The following is a 21,945-nucleotide window of genomic DNA, read 5'->3' on the forward strand; positions in this document are numbered from 1 at the left end:
TCCATTTTTATGAAAAAGCTTTATTTACTTGATTTTAAAAAGTACAGCACTATGCAGATGATGAATTTTATTTTTATAGTTCATTAAGCATCATGTAATCTCAGATATGGCTCATACACTCTTCATTTATGTTCTGCTAATATTTGTGCATGAATTCATTCATGTAACAAATAGTACTGAAACTGATCACTATATTATCATTAATTTTCCCTCCTTTTTGGAATTTACAAAATGTGATAGTTAAAACATCTGGGAAATATTCTCACTATATGCAAAAGTAATTGTGCCATTTATTAGTCAAAAAGTCTATGAAATGTATCATTGTGAGAGGTTTATAGGTATTCTCCAGATTGTACTTGATTGATTTTTATCAGTGACTTTTGAGAGAAAAATGTTACTCTCCTGGATTAATTAAATTGAGCAAATTCTAATGGAAAAGTTAAGCCTGTATCCTTAGACACTGTATTTTCCACTGAGAGAGATTATTCAAAAGAGCATTTTAAACGCACTAAAATCTGACATTTAAAAGAATTTGTTATGGACCATTATTTCCTCTAACAGTGAAAACGTGGAGGCAGCAGACATGAATAAATCAATAAATGTTCTTTTGATACAGCAGCCATGTTTTTGGTTTATTCAGCTATGCAGTTAATGCAATGGGAAAGAAACAATATCATTTTGAGTGATTTATAAAAATGTGTTTCTGATTATATAATTTCATTGTTTATAGCTTTTACCATCTCTAACATAGCGATTCTGGTATTTTGAAAACAAATACATCTTTCCACCTGATATTGCCTGTTCGTTCTGATATTCACCATCTCTAAATAAATGCATTATTATTTCCAGGTGGGAAAGGTGGAAAAAAGAGGAAATATAAAAACTCCTCTAAACCACAGAAAAACAATGGATCAACCTGGGCCAATGTCCCTCTACCTCCTCCCCCAGTTCAACCCCTTCCTGGCATAGAGCTGGAACACTATGGAGTGGAACAGCAAGAGAATGGGTAAATGGTATTTTATATACCAACAAAATGGCCCAGCTTGCATTCCACTCTCTATTGTTCTCTTTTGCCCTGAGTTCTTGTTCTTTCTTAGCTCCCCTCCCACCCTGTTCATTACATTTTCCCTCTTTCCTGTTTGCACTGTCCGTGTATTTTTAGCTGATAAACACAAAACAGCACATATTGAGGACTGTGAATCCTTGGCCTTCAAGTGCGTCAGATTGTCTGCAATCATGATAATGCAGCCTACATTTATAATATTGCTTGTTAGTTTGAAAGCAAGTACCCACAGCTCTTTGAACTAAAGAGCCACTCCTGAGAAGGGCTGAAAGGAAATTAAAATAATCTTCCTCATCATCCCTTGCAGTTCTCTAATGACTTGATGTCTGGCCATAACAGGGCACCACAGTAGAGCGCCATCACAATGGGATAATTGTAGGGACCTGGGAAGTGGGTAGAACTTTAATCATCAGCTCTGATGGGAATTTGGGGACAGGGACAATAAAAGAGGTTCAAGCCAATGCACACTCTGTAACAAAACCTTTTTAAGTTAGAAAATTTCCTTTGAGGACCTTTAAATGTGATCAGTTTTCTGATTCTTTCTTTTGAAACATCTAACAAGAGTTAGTGTCCTCTGTAAGCTTAAGTGTTAATTGATTTTGAACACAGACACAGATAGTTTTTTATTTGAAAGAAAAAAAACAGGTCAAAAGAATATATTCTCTTTTTCTGTATGAATAAATCCTATGTCTTCCTTATAATTCCTAGGTCACTGTTTATTTTGACTAGACCTTTATGTAACCTAAAATAGAGAATACAGACAGTTTTTCTTTGCATAAATTTTCTTTATTTAGAAATATATATATATATATATATATATATATATATATATATATATATATCAGTTTATTTGAATGATAGATTTAAATCTTGTCTTGGTTCAAAAAAATATTATATGTATGTACTTATCATTTATTCTATCTGCTTTCTAAATCTTCTGAGGTTCCCAGAGTACTTTTCATAACTGTTTTCTATGTCATAGCTTTTGTTTTCTTTCAAAAATATTATTTTCCTATATATATAATATATATATATATATATATATACACACACATCTGTATAGATATAACATGAATTATATATATAAATATATATATACACACACATAGTATGTATACATGTACACACATCACACACATACACACACACACACACACACACACACTCATCACATATTTTTTGTATGTTTTTTTCTCCCTCCAAAGGACTTTATTTATTTCTCTGGGATTATAGTGCCCATATATGTTCATATTATTATCATTTATATATTTTAGAAATATATTGACCTATGAAATAGGCAGCTAAGGGTACATGCTTTCTTTCCGTAACTTAAAAAAATTAAATTTTTTATATGAAATTAATTTACCTCAGGTATAAATGTGTTAGTCTCACATGAATTGTGAGCAAAGAAATAGCAGACCTATAAGGGCTGAAGGTGTAGCTCAGTGTTGGAGCTCTTGCTTAGCCTGTGTGAGGCCCTGGGTTCAATCCCCAGCACTGCAAAAGAAAAGGAAGAGCAAAGATACATATTCCATAAGAAAAGATTATCACACAGAATTTTACAGTCTGCATTTTTAACAGAATCATCACAAAATGAGGGAATGAAATTTAAAAGATGAATATGAAGAGAAAGCAATGCTATTAAAACTTTATAAGCATAAAATTGAAAACACAAATCACACAAAAATTATGGGTAATTTGGAATTCTTTCTATTTTCTTTTTTTGTTGAGTCTACTTGAAATATATGTACAATATAATAAGGCCAGTTACTCATTAAAATAAAATTAATTCCATCAAAGTGAGTACTAAACTTATCACTTGATTTGTTTTATCTAGCAGTAGAATTGGAAATACTAATTTGATAATGAAATAACATATGCTATTGCAGACTTTTATCTTTTGACAAAATCATTTTCAGAATATCAAGATATAAAGCAAAAACTTATTTCTTAAGGGGATTTTAATTTGTTTAAATATTCATCCAAAATATATGATATTAAAAAATCCCTTTTTAAAGATTTCTATAATATCAACTTGATTTTTTAAATAGGTAAATTATATTTGTTGACCATATACATGTATATGTATATATCTACATGCATGTGTATATGTATTCATATGTATATTTGAAGTCTATTTAGGATGTATTTTAGTCCTTATTTACCTTTGAATTTTTATCACTTTACCTAGTATTTGCTGAAAAAAAGTCATTCTTGCTCAAAGTAATGGTTAGGTCTTAAACAGTTAATAATACTAACCACAGAATTAGATTTACTTCTATTTTAGGTTTTTTTTTTCAAAGAATATTGTAGGTTTTATTTCAATTGTTTGTGATGAAAACATATTTAAAGTCAATGCAAAAAGAACAAATTAAACTTACTAAGCTGAGGCTGATATTGTTCCTTTGCATATAATCTTTACATTTTGGTGTTTTCTAATGTGCAAACCTCACACTACCAAAAAGGAAATATTATTAGACTCAGGTTGTAGTCTGCTATTCATGAAATTAACGTTGACTATTTCACAGATGAGAACTTCTATAAAATCTTTTTATATTTTAGTGTGAAAACTTCATAATTTAGGCTTGAGGTTTTCTTCATATTCAAAGTAGAGAAACTTTAGAATTAATTTTTTGCTTTTGATAATTTTTACTTCTATCCATCAAGGATTCTGCAGTTATACTACTTACAGAGATATAGAGATTATGACACTTTTATTTCTAACATCCTAATAGATAATTTAATCCACAAATATTTCTATCAAGTATAATAAGTGCTAAGCATTGTACTTGGAAGAGACATAGGAGACACAAGATAAATGTACAATTACTAGGGAAAACTGACCTGTGACCCAGAGGGGAAGATAGAAAGCACATTCTAGATAGTAACCCCCTTCACAACACTTATCCATCTCCATCTCTCTGTCTCTCTGTCTCTGTCTTTTTCTCTCTGACACACACGATTTTGTACAATGAGCTCTTGGGGAATTTTGTATACAAAATAATAATTTGTCTACCCCAAGGAATAATCATAGATGCCAGGTAAGCAGGTAAGTCTTCAAAAAGCTGATAGCTGGAGAATATTGCCGTGAATCTTGAATCATTTCTTCATAAAGAACATTGCCAAGTTGGGTGGTTGTTAGATGCCAGATATAGAGCAAAAAGTAAGGACAAAGGAGAACAAGAAATAAGTCTCTTATCTAATGGATCTTATGTACTAGAAATAGGTCATTAATCAATAGCTGCATTGAAACAATACTAAGGTCACTATTTGAACAAATGGAAAGAAATTTCTGTGGGGAAAGAAAAAATTAAAATTAATACTATGTGTGATGAGAAAATGAGAGTAGAAATAGCTCCATTGGTCTTCCTTTGGAAACCCTGCCCTATTCTAGTTAGAGGTATCTGCTTTTCTCTTAGTTGCCCCTATTCAGTACCACCCGCTTCCATGCCCTACCCTCAGCACTTTATTTTAATTACTTGTCTGCATCCTTCAGCAATTGGTGGCTTCTGTATGTGGTTTTATGAGCTTTAACCTACATTTTGTATGACAACATCTGACATGGAGTCTTAGTTTTCATCTTGAATCCTTAATGCCATAGGAAAATTCTGATTTTTGAATACAGATGATGGATTGGAGAACATGATGCTGAAGGACATGAGATTGCAGGTGGATCACATACAAGATATCATAGCATATGATCTAGAAATCATATGATATAAAAATGCTAAGGCAGTAAAATAAGAGGATGAAAGTGGGTAGGTGCGAAAGGAGTAGATTTAGGCACAATTCCTAGCTGATAAAAACTGTGATCTGGAAAGTATAGTCTCTAGTTTTTGTTACAATTTTTAGTATAATTTCTAAGTGTTTAGAAATCAGCAATTTTCTTTCTAAGCATTTCTTGGACCAGTCTTTCCTTACAATACTAAATACCAAAAGTTATCAAAGCATTTTCCAAATAACAAAATATTTAATTGTTAATTCAATAATATGGTAACAATGCTAAATGTTCTCTCTCATCAATATGCATCTTCAGTTAGACAAAATAGTGTTAAAATGTATTAGTTCTTCACTATAAATATATACATTTTATTATAGTCATGATGCTAGGAAGCATTGAATAGTAATTAAGTATAAAACTGGTGCTTTGCTTTGTTATTGCAATTAGAGATTGGCAAGCTTTTGCTAGTGTTGAACTTCATTGTATTTTTTATTAGTAATTTGATATTTGTATTTGGCCTTTAACAAGTTAGTTCACATGCGGCATTGATTTGCCATCATCTTTATCATTATTCATCAGTCAAGACATAACATGACGCCTCATATTTCACTGACAGAATGTCAAAAGAACAAGCACTTCCCTAGGAAAGGTTGGCCAGAAGAACTATGGTTTGGCATTAGGAGAATTTTTATTCATTTTAATGTTACACAAGAAAAAGATGAAATTCTATCTCTCAAATAAGATGCGTATTATAAAATGTGAAGGAAACTATCAAAACAGATTTACATTTTTATAGACTTCATAGGCACATCTGTAGTCTTTTCATCCTTCCTTAGTAGCTGCATGAACTAAGCCTAAAATATATGTTCCTCTGGAATGGATCAAGACTTGACTATTTCAGAGATGATGAACAATTCTTCGCCATTTTGATTTGCACTATATCCCAGATTCCTTTCCTCTATTCTTTCATATTTTTCTTCTTTGAATATTCTTTCCTTCTTTGTTTATTTATCTAATGTTGGTACAAATCACTTTGAATCCATGGACTGTTCCCAGCTTTGCTTATATACTGCATGTAGACTTATATACAGAGTTGGTATATTAAAGTTCTAGAGTAACTTTGAAAAAGGACATAGAAGAATTGGTGATAAAATGTATAGTATGTTTGTGAGATAGGTGATGAAATATGTTTTAGTCATTTAATACACAATGCAATGCATTTACATAGTATTAAAAATAATGCTTTAATGGTTAGACACTTCTTTGCCTGATATTATTTGAATAATAAAAATGAATCTAATACAACTTACTACCATGTTTTTTTTTGTTACCTTAACACATGTGATGCATATACCATACACTTTTCCTTTCTCTTATGTTCATTTTGTGTTTTCATTCCATAAGTATATCTCTAGTAGATTATTGAAAGTAAGAACAGTTTACTATTTATGGACTACACAAATTTTAGGAGATAACTGGCTAATTTCATTTGAAAGATTAAGTATATAGTTTTTTTATTTAAAAGTATAATATATATGGGAATAAACCAATGTAAGAAAGTGCAATTATGACTTTCTGACACAAAAATAAATGTGCTCTTTTCTACTGAATTTTACAAAGTAAATGTAAATTTAATTGATGAACTACAATGGTAAACACATTCTATACTGAAAAAGGACAATTATTTTATGATTAGCTTTCTTGTATATTTTTTTGTTTGAGTTAATAATATGATATTTAAAGTTAAGTAAGAAAATAAACCTAAGCATTTTTATTAATTAATCAAATTGTGTGTTTTCATTTCAAATCAGTAAATATGCTTATAACCTACTATTTTTAAGGTATACTGTTAGGGGCAACAGAACAAGAACAGTTCCGTGTTATAACTCTAAGGTAGCTTAAATCCACTTGAGAAAAAGATACCATAAACATGTGAAAAGTAAATACAAAAATAATTTAAAGTGTTAAAAGAGTCCAACATTAGAAAGAACATTAGATGGTGCATAATCAATTTTCAAATAAATGTAGAAAAATATTGTCAGCACCAGTTAAGAAGAGTAGTTTAGCAATGCTAGTTGGCCTCATCAAGGAAATCTTTATAAAGATATGAGATTTCACCTATAGCTTGAGGATTTATCAGATTAAGATAGGTAAATTTGGAGGCATCCAGTTTATTTGAATAACTTGGATTCTATAAACAAACCTACCAGAAAAGTACGTAGACAAGAGGAGACAAACCAATTTAGTTTGAGCAGAAGATTCATGTTGAGAAACTATAAAACCTATCCTAAAGGTAGACTAAAGATTAAATATATTTAATAAACAGAATAGATAAGAGAAATAAAATTGGTAGACCATTCTCATATTTTCATAGAAAAAAATGTAAGTGGTGCTCTGCTTCACCTGTGCCCATTTTTTTTCTTTCTTTGGAAGATATTGCCATTTAGGAAACTATCTGAATTGTTCCAAAACCATTTCCCTTCCACATATGTCACTTAAAATTTTCTCTTTTTAGTGATCACTGTAGCCTTGATCAACCCCAAAACAATATTAGGCCTTCCAAATCAATTCTATAGTACCCTGTATTTTTAATAATTTACTTAATATCAATCTACTGAATTGTATGCTATATGAAATAAAGTCAGGACCCTAACACATAACTGTTGGGAAAAAAGGATGATAAATTTGGGGTTACTTTAAAAAGAGATTTTAGTTTTATAGACCAGTTTTTGGTTCACAAGAAAATGAAGAAAAGCATAGTGATTTATCCCAACTTTCACATATGCATAATCTCCTATCATCTCTCACCAAGCTGGTGCAATTATTCTAGTTGATGAACTTGCATTGGCACATCATTATCTCCCAGAATGCATCATTTCCCACAGGGTTTACTTATCATGTGGTACATTTTGTGGTTTGGACAGATTCAGGTTGACATGTATCTACCATTATTGTATCATACAAAATATCTTCACTGTTCCAAAATCCACTTTGCTTTTTGCCCATCTCTCACTCCCCAGAGTCTGGCACTAGTGATGTTTTTACTCTTTTCATGGTTTTGCCATTTCTAGAATGTTCTGGAATTGGAAATATACAATCTATACCCTTTGTATATTGACTTCTTTCACTTACCAAGGTGCATTTATGTTTTCTCCATGTCTTTTTATGACTTGAAGCCCAATTCTTTTAAACATTGAATAATATTCCATTGTCTGGATGTATCTGTTTATTTATTCAACTTCTGGGGATATCTTAGCTACTTCCAAATTTTGGCAATTATAAATAAAACTGCTATACATGTCCACATGCAGGTTTTTATGATATATTCAGTTTTTAACAAAATGATTAAAATGTTACTCAAGTGAAGATATTCAACTTACAGTGGATCTATATGAGTTACAGTTTTTTTTTATAAGGGAGATCAAGACTAGTTATGCATAGCTGTGATATGGATAGTTAATTCTAATTTTAGGTACTAAGCACTAGCAATGGAGAAGAGTATTAAATAGTTCTTGGACTTAAGGATCTCACAGAATAATAGGACAAAAGAGACAGAGACAAATAATCCCAATATAACATGGGTAGTTCCACAATGTAGGTATTATAAAATTCTAATCAGTTGTATATGGAAATGGTAGAGAAGGTTCCACAAAACTAACCACCTTTGAGGTGACCAGGAACCCACAGGCAGATAGATGATTTGAGAACAGTCATACGCAGACCCAGAGTTTAGGAAAAATTAGAAAATAGGCTGATGTTGGGGAAATAGTGAGAAACAGGGCTAAAATAACAGATTAATCCATTGGGGAAGGATCTTTTAAGCCAGCTAATGAGTTTTGACTTTTCTCATATTAGTTATGATCGTAAGTGTAGGTGTGATGTGAATTAACATCCTGTTGCCTGCATTAAAGATAGGGTGGAAAAGAAGAAAAGAGAATCAGAAAGCTACTGAACTATTTTATAGAAGGTGACTGATCAATAATTATGGAAGAGGAGATGTAGGAGGCAGATTCAGGAGATATTTAAGATGTTGAATTAAGAAAACAATTAAATCCTTTATTATTCTTATCTTATACTTAAAAATCTATAAAAAAGTATATTAGGACTTATTTGATTTCTGAAAACATTAGGGTTACAGAAAAAGTATAAGTAGAAATTCTGCTTATTTTGTACCACAACAAAAACATATTCCTGGTCATATTACGGTCATATTCCTGGACCATAATCCCGTTTCTAGATGTAATTTGAACATGAAATATAAGTATTTAAAATAATTGTATTTTGTGCACTTAAAATATGTCAATGAAGTTTATTTCATATTAAATATTTTACTACAATAAAACAATTTTTTAAAAAATATATATTTTGTAGGGCAAGGTTTTGAACTTCTGTTTTCTGGTTTGAATTTAACACTCAATGTAAGAAGAAGCATTTGATTTTACTGATAAAAATAAGGGAAATAAACTAATATTGAGTATAATTTGTGTCATGAAGTCTTATGACTGGAATATCAAATAGAAAGGTTGTCATAAGTCTAGAATAAAAGCAAATCAAGGGGCTGGGGATGTGGCTCAAGTGGTAGCGCCCCCGTCTGGCATGCGTGCGGCCCGGGTTCGATCCTCAGCACCACATACAAACAAAGATGTTGTGTCTGCCAAAAACTAAGAAATAAAATATTAAAATTCTCTCTCTCTCTCTCTCTCTCTCTCTCTCTCTCTCCTCACTCTCTCTTTAAAAAAAAGCAAATCAAGTTCTCTGATACTTCTTATATGGTCAGTCAGCTCTATTGATGTATTCTGCTGGTGCATAAGAGAAGGAAGCAGTTAAGTCTACAAGCACTAAATTCATTAATTGTCTTTAATTAGCAATTTGGTGTTTCCACATGAGTAACTTTGTTGGGAAGTTATTGCTTTTTGTAACTGTGGGGTAACAATTAGCGAAAAAGATCTTTAAATAATAAATTGAGATACTGAGATAACAGTTGTAATTACAATTTCAAATTAGGTGATTTACTATAGTAGCATTGACAATGTGATCAGGATGAAGTAAACTGAGAGAACATTTTAGACACCGTGTGGTTGCTGTTTATTGTCAGTGTAGCCATTTTTGTTTGTCTATTAATGTGCATTTTTCCTCATCTAATTTCAGCTATGACAGTGATAGTTGGTGCCCACCATTACCAGTACAAACATACTTACACCAGGGTATGGAACATGAACTGGAAGAAGATGATGATCGGGTCCCAACTCCACCTGTTTGAGGCGTGGCTTCCTCTCCTGCTATCTCTTTTGGACAACAGTCTACTGCCACTCTTACTCCATCTCCACGGGTAGAGATGCAACCCATGCTGCAGGCTCACCTGGATGAACTGACAAGGGCATATCAGTTTGATATAGCAAAACAAACATGGTAAATATATTCACTGAGTCAAGGGATCCATGTTTTCTGCACATGGAAATGCCCTTTTATATAAATTCACAAGACATATTCATAAAACTATACACATGGGGACAAAATTTTGATTTTGTATACTCGTTAATCATTTAGAAAATGATTTAACTACTACAGAAATGTTAATTTGACCAAAGTCGCATAGCTAGTTGGAGACTAAGCTAGAGCAAGAATTCAGGTCTGCTGAAATTCAGTCTAAAGTGCTATTTGGCTACAGTGGAATCTTCTAATTTACAACTGATTTAGCTTCAATTAGCTTATCCTTGAACTCACTTTTAATGCCATGATGAAGGACTCCTTTTGGATTCTTCAAAATGCCTGTGATTAATTCTGCATGTGGTTGTGAATATGTAAATCCAAGCTTCTGCAAATCACTTATGGTCAGTGTCAGTTATTAAAAGACCCTCTTTGGGCAGAATTAAACAAATCAGAAAAATAACAAATGTACTAACAGAAAATGCATTTTTTAAAATCATAAAGAATAGATTAAAAACCCAAATTTCATTTTTTTTCTTTTGGTACCAAGGATTGAACCCAGGGTCACTTAACCACTAAACCACATGCTCAGCTGCCCCCCTCACCCACACCTCAGACAGGTTGTCTCTAAGTTTCTTAGGGCCTCACTAAATTGGTGTCTTTGAATTTGTGATCCTCCTGCCTCAGCTTTCTGAACCACTGGGATTACATGCCTGTGCCACCACACCAGGATCTATAGGTTTTTCTTCTAATTATTAAAAAACTTTCATAAATTATAGATGCAATTCATATACGTATCTTGTACAAATATGGTAGATCATAATTTTATAGGGTTGGTTGTTTTTTCCAATGTTTTTCTCTCAGATAGTGATATATAGGCCTGCACCCTTGAAAACAAAATCTCTGTGACATTCTTTGAATTATGTTCTCTTGATTTATACCCTGTGCTTGAAATCATGGTAGCTTTTTTAAAAGATAATATTATCTTTCTTTTTATGGGAGGGTAATTCTAGCTACTAGAGTAAGTTGATTATGAGATGACTCTTATTCTCAGTGTTAATTGACTATTTTTAAAATATAACAGCTATATTAAAATATAACATAGTTAACTATACATACAAAGAGATTCTCAAACAGGTATGTCACTTAAAGCTGTATAAACATGCTCTTTCCTTAGGATAAGAGGGTCTTGAACATTTTCTCATTTTTTCTAAAGATTAAAGACAACCTCCTGTTACACATAATTATTTTATGATACATCACTGGTTAAAATGAAGCCAATTACTTAAAGAGTGATAGGATTCTCTCAAGGTTAACTGGTGAAATCACAACTTTAAGTCATTTGAAGCAGAGACTTTGGCTCAGGGGTTCTCAAATTTGTGTGTGTTTTGAAATCATATGGAGAACTTTAAAATATATTGGTCCTAAGTCCCACCTCTAGGCAGGTTCTGATTCCATACTCTGAGCTTTGACTGAGGACAGCCCAAGTTGGGGCAGTTACCATGGAGGTGAACCTGCTTCCTATCTGCATAACTATGGGCAACTTGCTTACCACTTGCATGCTATAGTTAATGTGTTTAAAATGATGTCAGAAATAATAGCTCATGTATAAAATGAAAGGACAGTCCTCACACCACTCTAATTTCTGATAAAAAATACAAATATCAGGGTCCTGAGACCACACTGAAATTCAAGAATTCACTAGAAGAATTTATAGAAATCTATTATTCTCAAAGACATAGTTAACTTCTGTAAAAACATATAAAGTCAGCAAAGAGAAGAGTTATGAGGCAGAGTCTAGAAAAATCCCCAAAGCAGAGCTTCTTGTTGTTTCTTCCAATTGGAGTCAAGGACAGCACTACTTTCCCTTAAGTGTGACGATACACAGGGGATATTGCCAGACTTGGAAATGAGTTTCAAAAGACAACAGTAAAAGAACATAACACTTACTCTTTAGTCTTGCTTAAATAGAAGGGGTATTTAAGATACTTTTGAATGACAGCAATGAAAAGACTCTGTTAAAACTTGTAGTACATTTGCTTTTAAATTACATTAAGAAACAACATTGCTGACGGCTGCAGTGGCGCACACCTATAATCCTAGTAGCTCTGGAGGCTGAGGTAGGAGGATTTTGAGTTCAGAGCCAGCCTCAGCAATGGTGAGGCATTAATCAACTCAGTGAGACCCTGTCTGTAAATAAAATACAAAATAGGGCTGGGGATGTGGCTCAGTAATTGTGCATCCCTGGGTTCAATCTTGGTACTTCCCCCAAAAAAGAAAGGAAGGAAGAAAGGAAGGAAGGAAGGAAGGAAGGAAGGGACGGAGGAAGGGAGGAAGGAAGAAAGGAAAGAAGAAAGAAAATAACATTGCAGTGCTTTTGCTTAGCATTTTGTAGGTGTCCAGTTGCACATTATTTAGCCACCTTATTTGATAAATTTAAGTTTTACTTGAATATGTTTCAAAACTGTGATGGTAATTATAAGATTCTATTTATCTAATGAAGGTTGAGATTAAAATTATTTACTCATTGCAAAGGGTTTATCTAACACATCTTTTGTTCTAAACACAGAATACTAGGGTGAATTGTTTCTGCCTTGGAGAAGTTCAAGATTTTGGTGGCTGAGATAGATGCACAACTAGGTAGATAGAGCAGAAGATACTTGCCCTAACTGGGGCAAATGAAAATACTACTCAGCCTGCTCTGAGAGGGTCATGCAAAAAGAAATCCTCCTAAGTCCAGAAATGTGTTGAAGATGGAAGAGAAGGAACATTAGGCATTCCAGTGACATCTTAAGTGCTAGCAGGCCGCATGGGTGGGTTACACAAAAACTGGAAACAAAATAATATGTATATGTATATATGTATGGGTATATATATTATTTTTTGAAAAGGTAAATTTAAATAGTCTTGTGACAAGTATTTTCATTCTGTTTTTGATGACTTATCTATACAAAATATATGTTTATATCACTAGAATAATTCTTAAATTTATGTGGTTGTTGGTAAGGCATATGCCCAGAGACCTATTGTCTCTATTGATGTGTATGTAATAAAGCATTGTAAACTCCAAAATTATTAATGCAAAAGAAGAATACTGTTACCATAGCATGCCATTTAATTCTTATTACAATGTTTTTGAATGTTAATGGACTGCTTTTCCCATTTTATTGTTTCCATTTGAATTCTAGGCACATTCAAAGCAATAATCCACCCCCACAGCCCCCAGTTCCACCATTAGGTTATGTGTCAGGAGCCTTGATTTCTGACTTGGAAACAGATGTTCCAGATGATGATGCTGATGATGAAGAGGAAGCTTTAGAAATCCCCAGGCCCCTGAGAGCACTAGACCAGACACCCGGATCCAGTATGGACAATATAGACAGTTCTGTGACAGGTAATGGAACTGATTTAATATGAATAACTGACCTATTTGCAATATTGAAATGCATCAAAAATCAAGTACTTTCTTACTTTCTTATGTAAGATTTATTCCACTCCATCTATTTCTGTAACATTTTAAATATGTTAATGTTAAACACAAAATTCAAAAAGGATTTGGAAATACTTTTGCTTTGCTGCAAAAATGATAAGAAAATTCATGAATTTTAAAAAGCTTTAAAGACATGAAAGAAAACTCAATTATAGTCATGGCTTTAATGAAAAGTTCACTGTGCTAGGGAACCAAGTCTATTACATAAAAAAAAAAATAAAAAAAAAACTTTTAGAAATGATATATTTTGTATATCAGGAGGAACATACAAAATGAATGCAATCTTAAAATGCTTCTTGATATTTCACACTATAAAACCATTCACTGATGAAAATAAGCAAGTCTTCAGAAAAAGACTCTTCAGTTGCACAAGGTATTATTTTTAGAGTGGAAAATGCATAGTGAGATAAACCATGCATTTATGCATTTTATAGTGTAGAATCCAACAACTTCCCCTCTTCCAAGAAGTATATTTATTTTGACTTACTTACTCCTCTGGCTTCTGCTTGCCTTGTTCACCAAGTGAAAGACTTCAGTTGGTACCCTCCTCTGATGATTCCAGGACTGATGTGTAACCTATGTCCAACAATTTCAATTGGAAATTTTAAAATCTTAATATGTACACAATATATATGGTGAAAAGTAAAAATTCAGTATTTCTGTTCACATAGTTATACATTCTTTGATACACAGGCACACACACAAAAAATGCCTTTTACAAAATTATGAAGACCTAGCTACTCCATACTAAGCCTGGTCTTTGCATTTCTTTAGGATTTCTAAGGAAACTACACATATCTGTATTTTCCTGGATGACAACTTTCATCCTAGAAAGCATCTTATCACAGTCTTAATTTACTTTTAATCCAACAGTTTCCGAATTCCACAGACTTTGTGTTCCATATTAGTTCTGCAAACACAAATGGAAACTGGTTTAGTGCTGAGAAAACATAAGTGCCTTCACTTTTTCTGTACAGCCCTCTCTGCATGAGGAAGTGCATGATGCATGAGTCCACTATTCGGTTTTCCTTCTTGCTTGATGGATGGTCAGCTTGCCAGTCAAATTAAGATTTAAGAACTGCAGATATACTGGTGTGATTTGAAACCCAGATCCAACCCACAGTGACAGAGCAAAAGTTAAAATCTTTGAATTCAGAGAGCTGACTTATTAGGGCACTATTATGTTAAGCCTCTTTGCCTGAATTTCTAGCATAATCTCCTTAAGGGTAAAATTCTGCATATTTTTGCATATTTCACTAATGATACTGAACTCTTTTTTTCCTTTAGGAATGCAGTAAAAATGTGCAATAATGATGAAAAAAAGTCAGCTATGCTGATGTAGTTCTTTTATTAAATACTATAATTAGAAAGATGATAAATGTATCTATAAATTGGGAGAACACCACCCTGCACTTTTACATACACACCTGTCAGGAACAAGTAAGGATGTCTAAAGTAGTCCACTGGTTAAGATGTCAAGTTTAAACATCTTAAGTAACCTGCATTTCTCCTGTTGGTAATATAATGTTAATTCCAAATGAAGCTCTTATTGCTAAGAAAAGAAAGTCTAAATTTCCCTACTTGAATTCACTGCTTAATTACTTCTGAATATAGAAACCTCAGGGTGTTTAGGCATGAATTCCACAATGCACTTATCCTATGAATAATACATCTCCTTAGCAGAAGTTGTACTTTACACTTAAGCAACTTAAGCACCTCCCCCATACACATTTTTTTTGTCTTTCCATGCACCAATGACTTTGAGGAGAAAGTTTGATCAAAGATTTGATTTGCCTTCCAGGGTGTGTTGTGTGTCTATGTGTATGTGTGTAGGAAGTGTGAATGAGTATATGTAGGTATTAGTGTGGCCATAGGGGATGTGAGTATTAGTGTATGTACATATGTAGGGTGTAGAGTGCATGAGTATAAATGTGTGTGAGAACAAGGAAGATTGAAAGTGCATATACAGTGTGAGTGTGAATGGGGTGTGCACATCTATACAGGGTATGTGCATGTATTACACAGTTTTCAATTCTATACAGTTTGTGAACATGTGTGTAAAGTGTATGGTATACATGTGTGTATGAAAGACAAGGCACAATGTGTGTGGAATATGTGTGAGTCTATGTAGCGAGTGAATGTATTTGTGTGTGAGGGAGAGCAACTAGGATGTACATGTAATTGTGTGTGTACACATGCCTGTACATATGCTCAGGTGGATGTTTATGTGGACCAAATGTAATCAAAACCAACGTGCTAATGAATATTGTTCTAATGATGTTCTTAGGTTTTGTTCAGCTATAAGGCTACTTTAATAGTGCTAATAGAGATAGGCCATAATACACATACTCCTTCAATGAGCTTTGGAGACTAGAGGACTCTGAACTTACCGTCAGTTTCTTAGAGTTCTAAACTCGCCTGTGGTGTAAATTAATCTTTACTTTCAACTGAAATTCCCTTATATTGTCATTTTCATGAAGCAAATGACCATTTTTATTAAATAGAACTAACAATTTCCATTCCTGGAGACTCTAAAGCCATCCAGAATGGATGTAACACTGGGTAACACAGTAACACTGGGTGGGCTGAAAGTCTTTATGTAAAATTTCAAATTTTACTTGGCTGAATTGTACTCCCAACTGCCAGCATAGGGAATACCAGCCACTAACAGTCTTATACATTAACTCCAAATATTTTCATAGCAAGTATGTAGTTTGTGAATGGCTACTTAAATCTTGAAAGGATCATCAAGAATGAAAAAGAACAAAAAGAAACGAAAATATCAATAATTCCACATCCCATGATCTTAGTAATGGTAATATGTATTTGCAAGTCTCCTGTTTCATGTATTTATTCCCTAAACAAACATTTATTTTAAGCCCATGACTTCTAGTCACTTGAATAAACATTTAGATTTAATAATAGCAACAACCAAACAGCAATAATAATAATAAAGTAGAAAACCTAGCTCCTAGTCAATGCATGATACCCTTCTAAGCAGTGGCTTGTTTTTTCCTATGGCTGGCTGAGCTAAGAATGGATTTAAATGTTAGAGTTTGTAAAGAAACAAGATGTAAGTATGAAATCAGAACTAAAGAATGCATGACAGAACTATAGAATGGAGAAGCCTAAATTATTTGGTTTCTTACATTTGTAGAAAGAACTCCTTGCCCTGATGTAAAGTTTTACCATCTACTAACTCATTTAATCCTCATAACCTCATTATTATTGTTGTTGTTCTCATTTTATAGCTAAAGAAATTGAGTCACAGAAGGATTTACATCCTTTTTGAAGGTTATCTACCAGATAAGTGGCAGAAGAATGAACAAAATCAATCAGTTTTACTTTAAAGATAAATTACTATGATCTCTGCCCTGGAAATGCCCAGTTCATTCTAATCCTCAGAATTAGCATATTGAAGAGGAAAATAATGTTCTGGTTTTTTTTTACTTCTCTCTCTCTCTCTCTCTCTGTGTGTGTGTGTGTGTGTGTGTGTTGAGAGGAATAAGTATGTATTTATAAAAATAAAATATGCATTTTATCACTGGAAACATTAATCCTTTCCCACAATGTGCTTAATTTTGATAAAAATATTGAATTTGATATGACTTTTATTATTTATTCTTCTCATATTTATCTCTGTGTGCAGTTACCTTTTTCTAATAAAATTAAAATCCATTAGCTCTTTTGGAAGGAATATTATTTTTATAATTTTTATTTTAATTTGTGCTTAATACTATTTGGTTGTAATAATGTACATTTTTTTAAGTTTCATACCATCACACTGCATTTGGGACTAAGCAATGTCTATGCAACATTGTCTTGGGAAATATGGACTGTTTCTTCCTCAGTGTTCAACTTGTCAGCTTTGCTCTCTGAGTACCAGGGAGCGGCAAGATTTCAAGATTTCTTTCTCTAACTTCCAAAAGGTGGTGGGAGTCAAGGATAAGTGTTTCCTGAATTTAATGACACCACCATGAAAACAAACCAAGGCAAGAGGAGAGTGGGAGAGGACAATGTCCTGAACATGTAGTCAAGATTCTAACTGCCTCACTGATTACAAAAAGACCCAGATTGAGTGTTGTAAAGTGAAACGAATAAAATTTTCCTTGCCTGTTGGATCCCACATGAACACTACAGCTGAAAGGAAATTGTGGCCCTGTATTTTCCACTTTATATCTTTGGAGGTTTTTACTGGAACTCCCATACCAGATGAGTATGAAAGTAATAAAACCAGACATCCTCACCATCTGACCTGAGCACACAGCTTTTGGGTCCTTGGACTCGGGAAAGTTTGATCTGACAGATGGTGAAGCCTAATGGCCTAACAATTTCTCTCCCTCACACACAAATACACTCACTCCCTACTCAGACTCACACACACTCCACACACTTGCCACACTTTGCTTCTGCTACAAAAGCATAGTAATTGAGTATTAAGGAAAATTCCAGGAATAATGCTAAAATTAAGGAAATCATTATCTGATGTCTTTAAAAAGAAATTAAATATATACTTTGGAATTTAATGGATAAGAAAAGTGCATATTTTATGCACAATATTTTGAGATGAGTTAACAAGTATTATATGAACCAAGGGAAGAGATTTTTTAATTGCTTATTTTGCTTTTCCTATATGACACATTTCTCTCCCTTCCTCCCTCCCTCTCTCCCACTCCCTCCCACATTCACCCATGCCTTTCTCTCTCTGGAATATAGGTGGGACTATTGTATATTCAGACATTTGAGTGTAAAAAGAATTTCCAGAGACTTGAAATATTTCTCTGCCTCTAAACAGAAGTCAATATTTGGATTGATTTGATCAAAGACATTTAGAGTTGAAGATTTTACTTAGCAGGTAATTAGGCAATGAGAACTTCATAGAAAAAATTTCAGGATTAAATATTGGCTCAAAAAATGGGGGAACATTAGTTTTTGTATCTCATAAAAATGGTAATGCAACAATTATCAGGGTCATATTAGAAAGCACAGACTTTACTCTAGCTTAATGGATCTAAGGATAAGCATTTATCAGCAAGGAAGGATTTAGCATATAACGACATGTAAATGAATTGATGACTGATCATAAATTAATTTTAGTGCTGAAGATGTAATAGAGACACAGCAAGATGCCACTTTATCATGGTATTTTATGTTCAATAACATTTGAGCAACGACTTAATGTCCTGTGTGCATTTTTTCTTTAACAACTTGAATACATTTGAGATATTTTTTGACCTTTCAGTAATTTTAAAGCTGAGAAATTTGGAAAGATTGAGAACATAAACACAAATAAATTTCTCTATAGGACATAAATTCATTTTTCATTAAGTGTTTAAGTATGTATTGATTATGTTTGGGGCTATAATGTGTCAAATGAATACAAAACTCATATAATTTGTAAGAATCTCTGGCTGAACTCCTTTTACCTGGTGTTCACTTTTATTTTCATGTTTATGCTTACATTTAAAAAAAAAAACTGTTACCACTAAATGACTTCCTTTTTAATTGATGAGTTACTCTTTTTTGTTTTCTTTCAATTACTGTCTTTTTTCCTCCCCCTTTTCTCTTCCTCCTCAAGGATTTCTACCCTTCTCCTCCTTCTTTCCCTACTCTCTTTAATAATTGTTTGCCTGAATCTTCAGATCATTCTTGATGTTCAAATCAAAAGTAAGAGGAAAAATTGTAATGACTGAGAGGTAAAATCAATAAATGTTAAAAATTTTAACGATTTTATGGTAGGAACTTTAACATATGTTATAGACCTTTTTGTTCATACAATATAACTAAACTGCTTTAAAATTGTCCTACGAAGGTACTAATTCTATGTATCTTATCCCCAATTCAGAGGAAAGTTGAAGACTTACCAGAAAGGCAGAGTAATGAAGGAACAGGAATTATCGATTTCTTTCTGTTTATATTGGTTGCAATCTATTGAAGCAACTAACTTAACTTCTCTCTTTCACTTGGGATCATTAGTGTTCTCATTGCCTAATATGGCCAAATAGCTATAGTATATTTGTCTTTAACTCTAAAGTCATCTGTCTAGTCGCTTTGCTCTTATTGGAAGTACAAGTAAAAGAATAGCTAATGTTGTCTCTTTATCAACCAATACCCACTTGATGTCCTGCCTTCCAGGCCACTCTCTCTTCCCAGAGAAGGGAGTCGGTGAGCATCAGGAAAAGCTTCATGAACAAATAAAAAATAAATTCATTTTTAAATGAATTTAAATATGTTTAAATATTTCTTGATTATGTTTGAGGCCATATTGTGTCAAATTAAAGCTTGAAAGATTGAGAGAAATCAGAGCAAACACAAAAGTAGGAAAGTTGCTGATCTGTTTAGGGTAAGGCAGATGCATGTATGGAAATCCTCTTGTGTGGGACTCACTTTCACAGGGCGATAACAGTTTATTTGGGGGGAAAGTTGGGAAGTCTTACAAGATGGGATTTCTTTGGTAACATTGCTGTGATGGGAGATTTATTTCTAAATTTTGCAGATTCAGAAACTAAATTTGTCAATATTCTAGATCCTCAGAGTAGAACCACACAGCAGGCAGAGTAGACTCAATTTCTTGGCTGATCATAGTGGATAGAAGTGGAATAAGAAAATTTTAAAAGAATAACAACAAAAATAAGAGCTTGGGCTAAGTGCATTGGGATGGGTGAATCTCAATAGAGATGTCACATATACACACACAAATAAATTGCCACTTGCCACTTAATGATATTTAGCATCTTCATTGGAAGACAATATTGCTTAACCTTGATATTCAAAAATATCAAAGCCTAACCAAGATGTACATCATATGAACTTTATTATATAATATATATCCTAATTTATATAATAAAAATTATATAGTACAATTTTTACTTTCTTACTTGAAGACGTTATTGCTTTTCCCATGGTTCCAAAGTAATCAACAAATATTCACTAATTTGTTTAATAAATTTTCTGAGGATGCTTGTAAGAACATTCTTTTTGCAACTAAAGAAAGGTCATTGCTAAGAAATTGTACATCAAATATAATCACTCAAAGAATTTACAGTGAATAAAAAAACAATAAATGCATTTAATTCCATATGCCCACTGTTCATTGAATTCCTACTGTTCAGTGACCCTGTACAAGAAATACTGAAGTGAAGAAGAGATAGTTCTTAATGTCAAGAGTTTTATTTCCTGGAACAGGAAAAATACATACAATATACAAAATATAGGGAGACATGTGATAGACTACTGCATGCACAATGTTTTCACAACAAAGGAGGGAGTCACCCTAATAGAATGTTGAAGGTAGAACCCAGGTGATAAAGATGGTATTTTATTTGAACTTTAAAGTTTGGCAGTGATTATTAGATTTGGTGCAATACAGAGTATTGTCAAGAAATGGGAAGTGATGTGTGGGTGAGAGAGTGAGATTACACTAGTTGTGGGACAGAATGGGCTGCAAAGGTAGGCTGGCTTAATATTGGGGGGAGGTCTCAGATTCCTAATTTTTTATGTGCATTGGTGTTATAGGTAAGACTTTAAACAGAGGAACAAAGTATAAGATTGATGCTTTGAAAAGATAATGTAGATAACAATGAGGAAAGATAGAAGGGACTAGAAGGAAATCCGCTAAAAGGAGTGTCAGGATGAATTAGAATAACAATAAGGAGATGCTTGTTTGGAGAGTGAGCACAGACATTTAGAAAAACAGAAATCACATGGAAGGGTTTGGAACTGAGCTTTTGAATGTTTTAAAACTATTCCCAGTTCTCGACTTTCATATTCTTTTGTGACCCCTTGCTGAATCACTTTGATTTCTTCTTATCTCCTGTAGCATTATATCGCAAGACCCACTGCATCATTTCTTCTTTCATTTTGGGCTGTTGATCCTTGACTTGTGATTATTAACCTAGAAATGAATCTCTCAGAGGAGGCTCAGTTGCTGGTGTTATCTCAGGTTCCTTGCAGTGGTCTGTGTCAAGGGAATTTGTTTGGAAAGTAAAAAGTATATCTTTGTGCTTTTGGCAAATAGAATCAAGACTCTATCTTTCTCTGCTACACTTAACACCCTTTTAACTTCCAGATCATTCTAACCCTTTCAGTTTCAGTTTTCTCTGTCTTGAGAATGCATGCATCCGTGTTATTGTACCATGACAGCCTGAATTCTAAATTAACTTTTTGTAAGTCCTTTTTTGTCCCTCTTCTAACAAAAGCAGAAGATAGGGTAAACAATACTTGATAATTTATTTTGTCATGAAT

General features: G+C 33.1%; 1 protein-coding gene across 1 annotated transcript in view; it reads left to right on the forward strand.

Moving 5' to 3' along the window:
• The window catches only part of LOC143641089 (roundabout homolog 2-like), a 72,551-nt gene that overhangs the window by 19,074 nt on the left and 31,532 nt on the right, over positions 1 to 21,945 (forward strand). The window contains 3 exon segments of the mRNA XM_077108500.1: positions 850 to 1,006; positions 9,933 to 10,193; positions 13,400 to 13,605. Of these exon segments, the coding sequence (XP_076964615.1) occupies positions 850 to 1,006; positions 9,933 to 10,193; positions 13,400 to 13,605 (624 nt within the window).

The sequence above is a fragment of the Callospermophilus lateralis genome, unplaced genomic scaffold (genome assembly GCF_048772815.1).
Source record: "Callospermophilus lateralis isolate mCalLat2 unplaced genomic scaffold, mCalLat2.hap1 Scaffold_84, whole genome shotgun sequence".
Taxonomy (NCBI): domain Eukaryota; kingdom Metazoa; phylum Chordata; class Mammalia; order Rodentia; family Sciuridae; genus Callospermophilus; species Callospermophilus lateralis.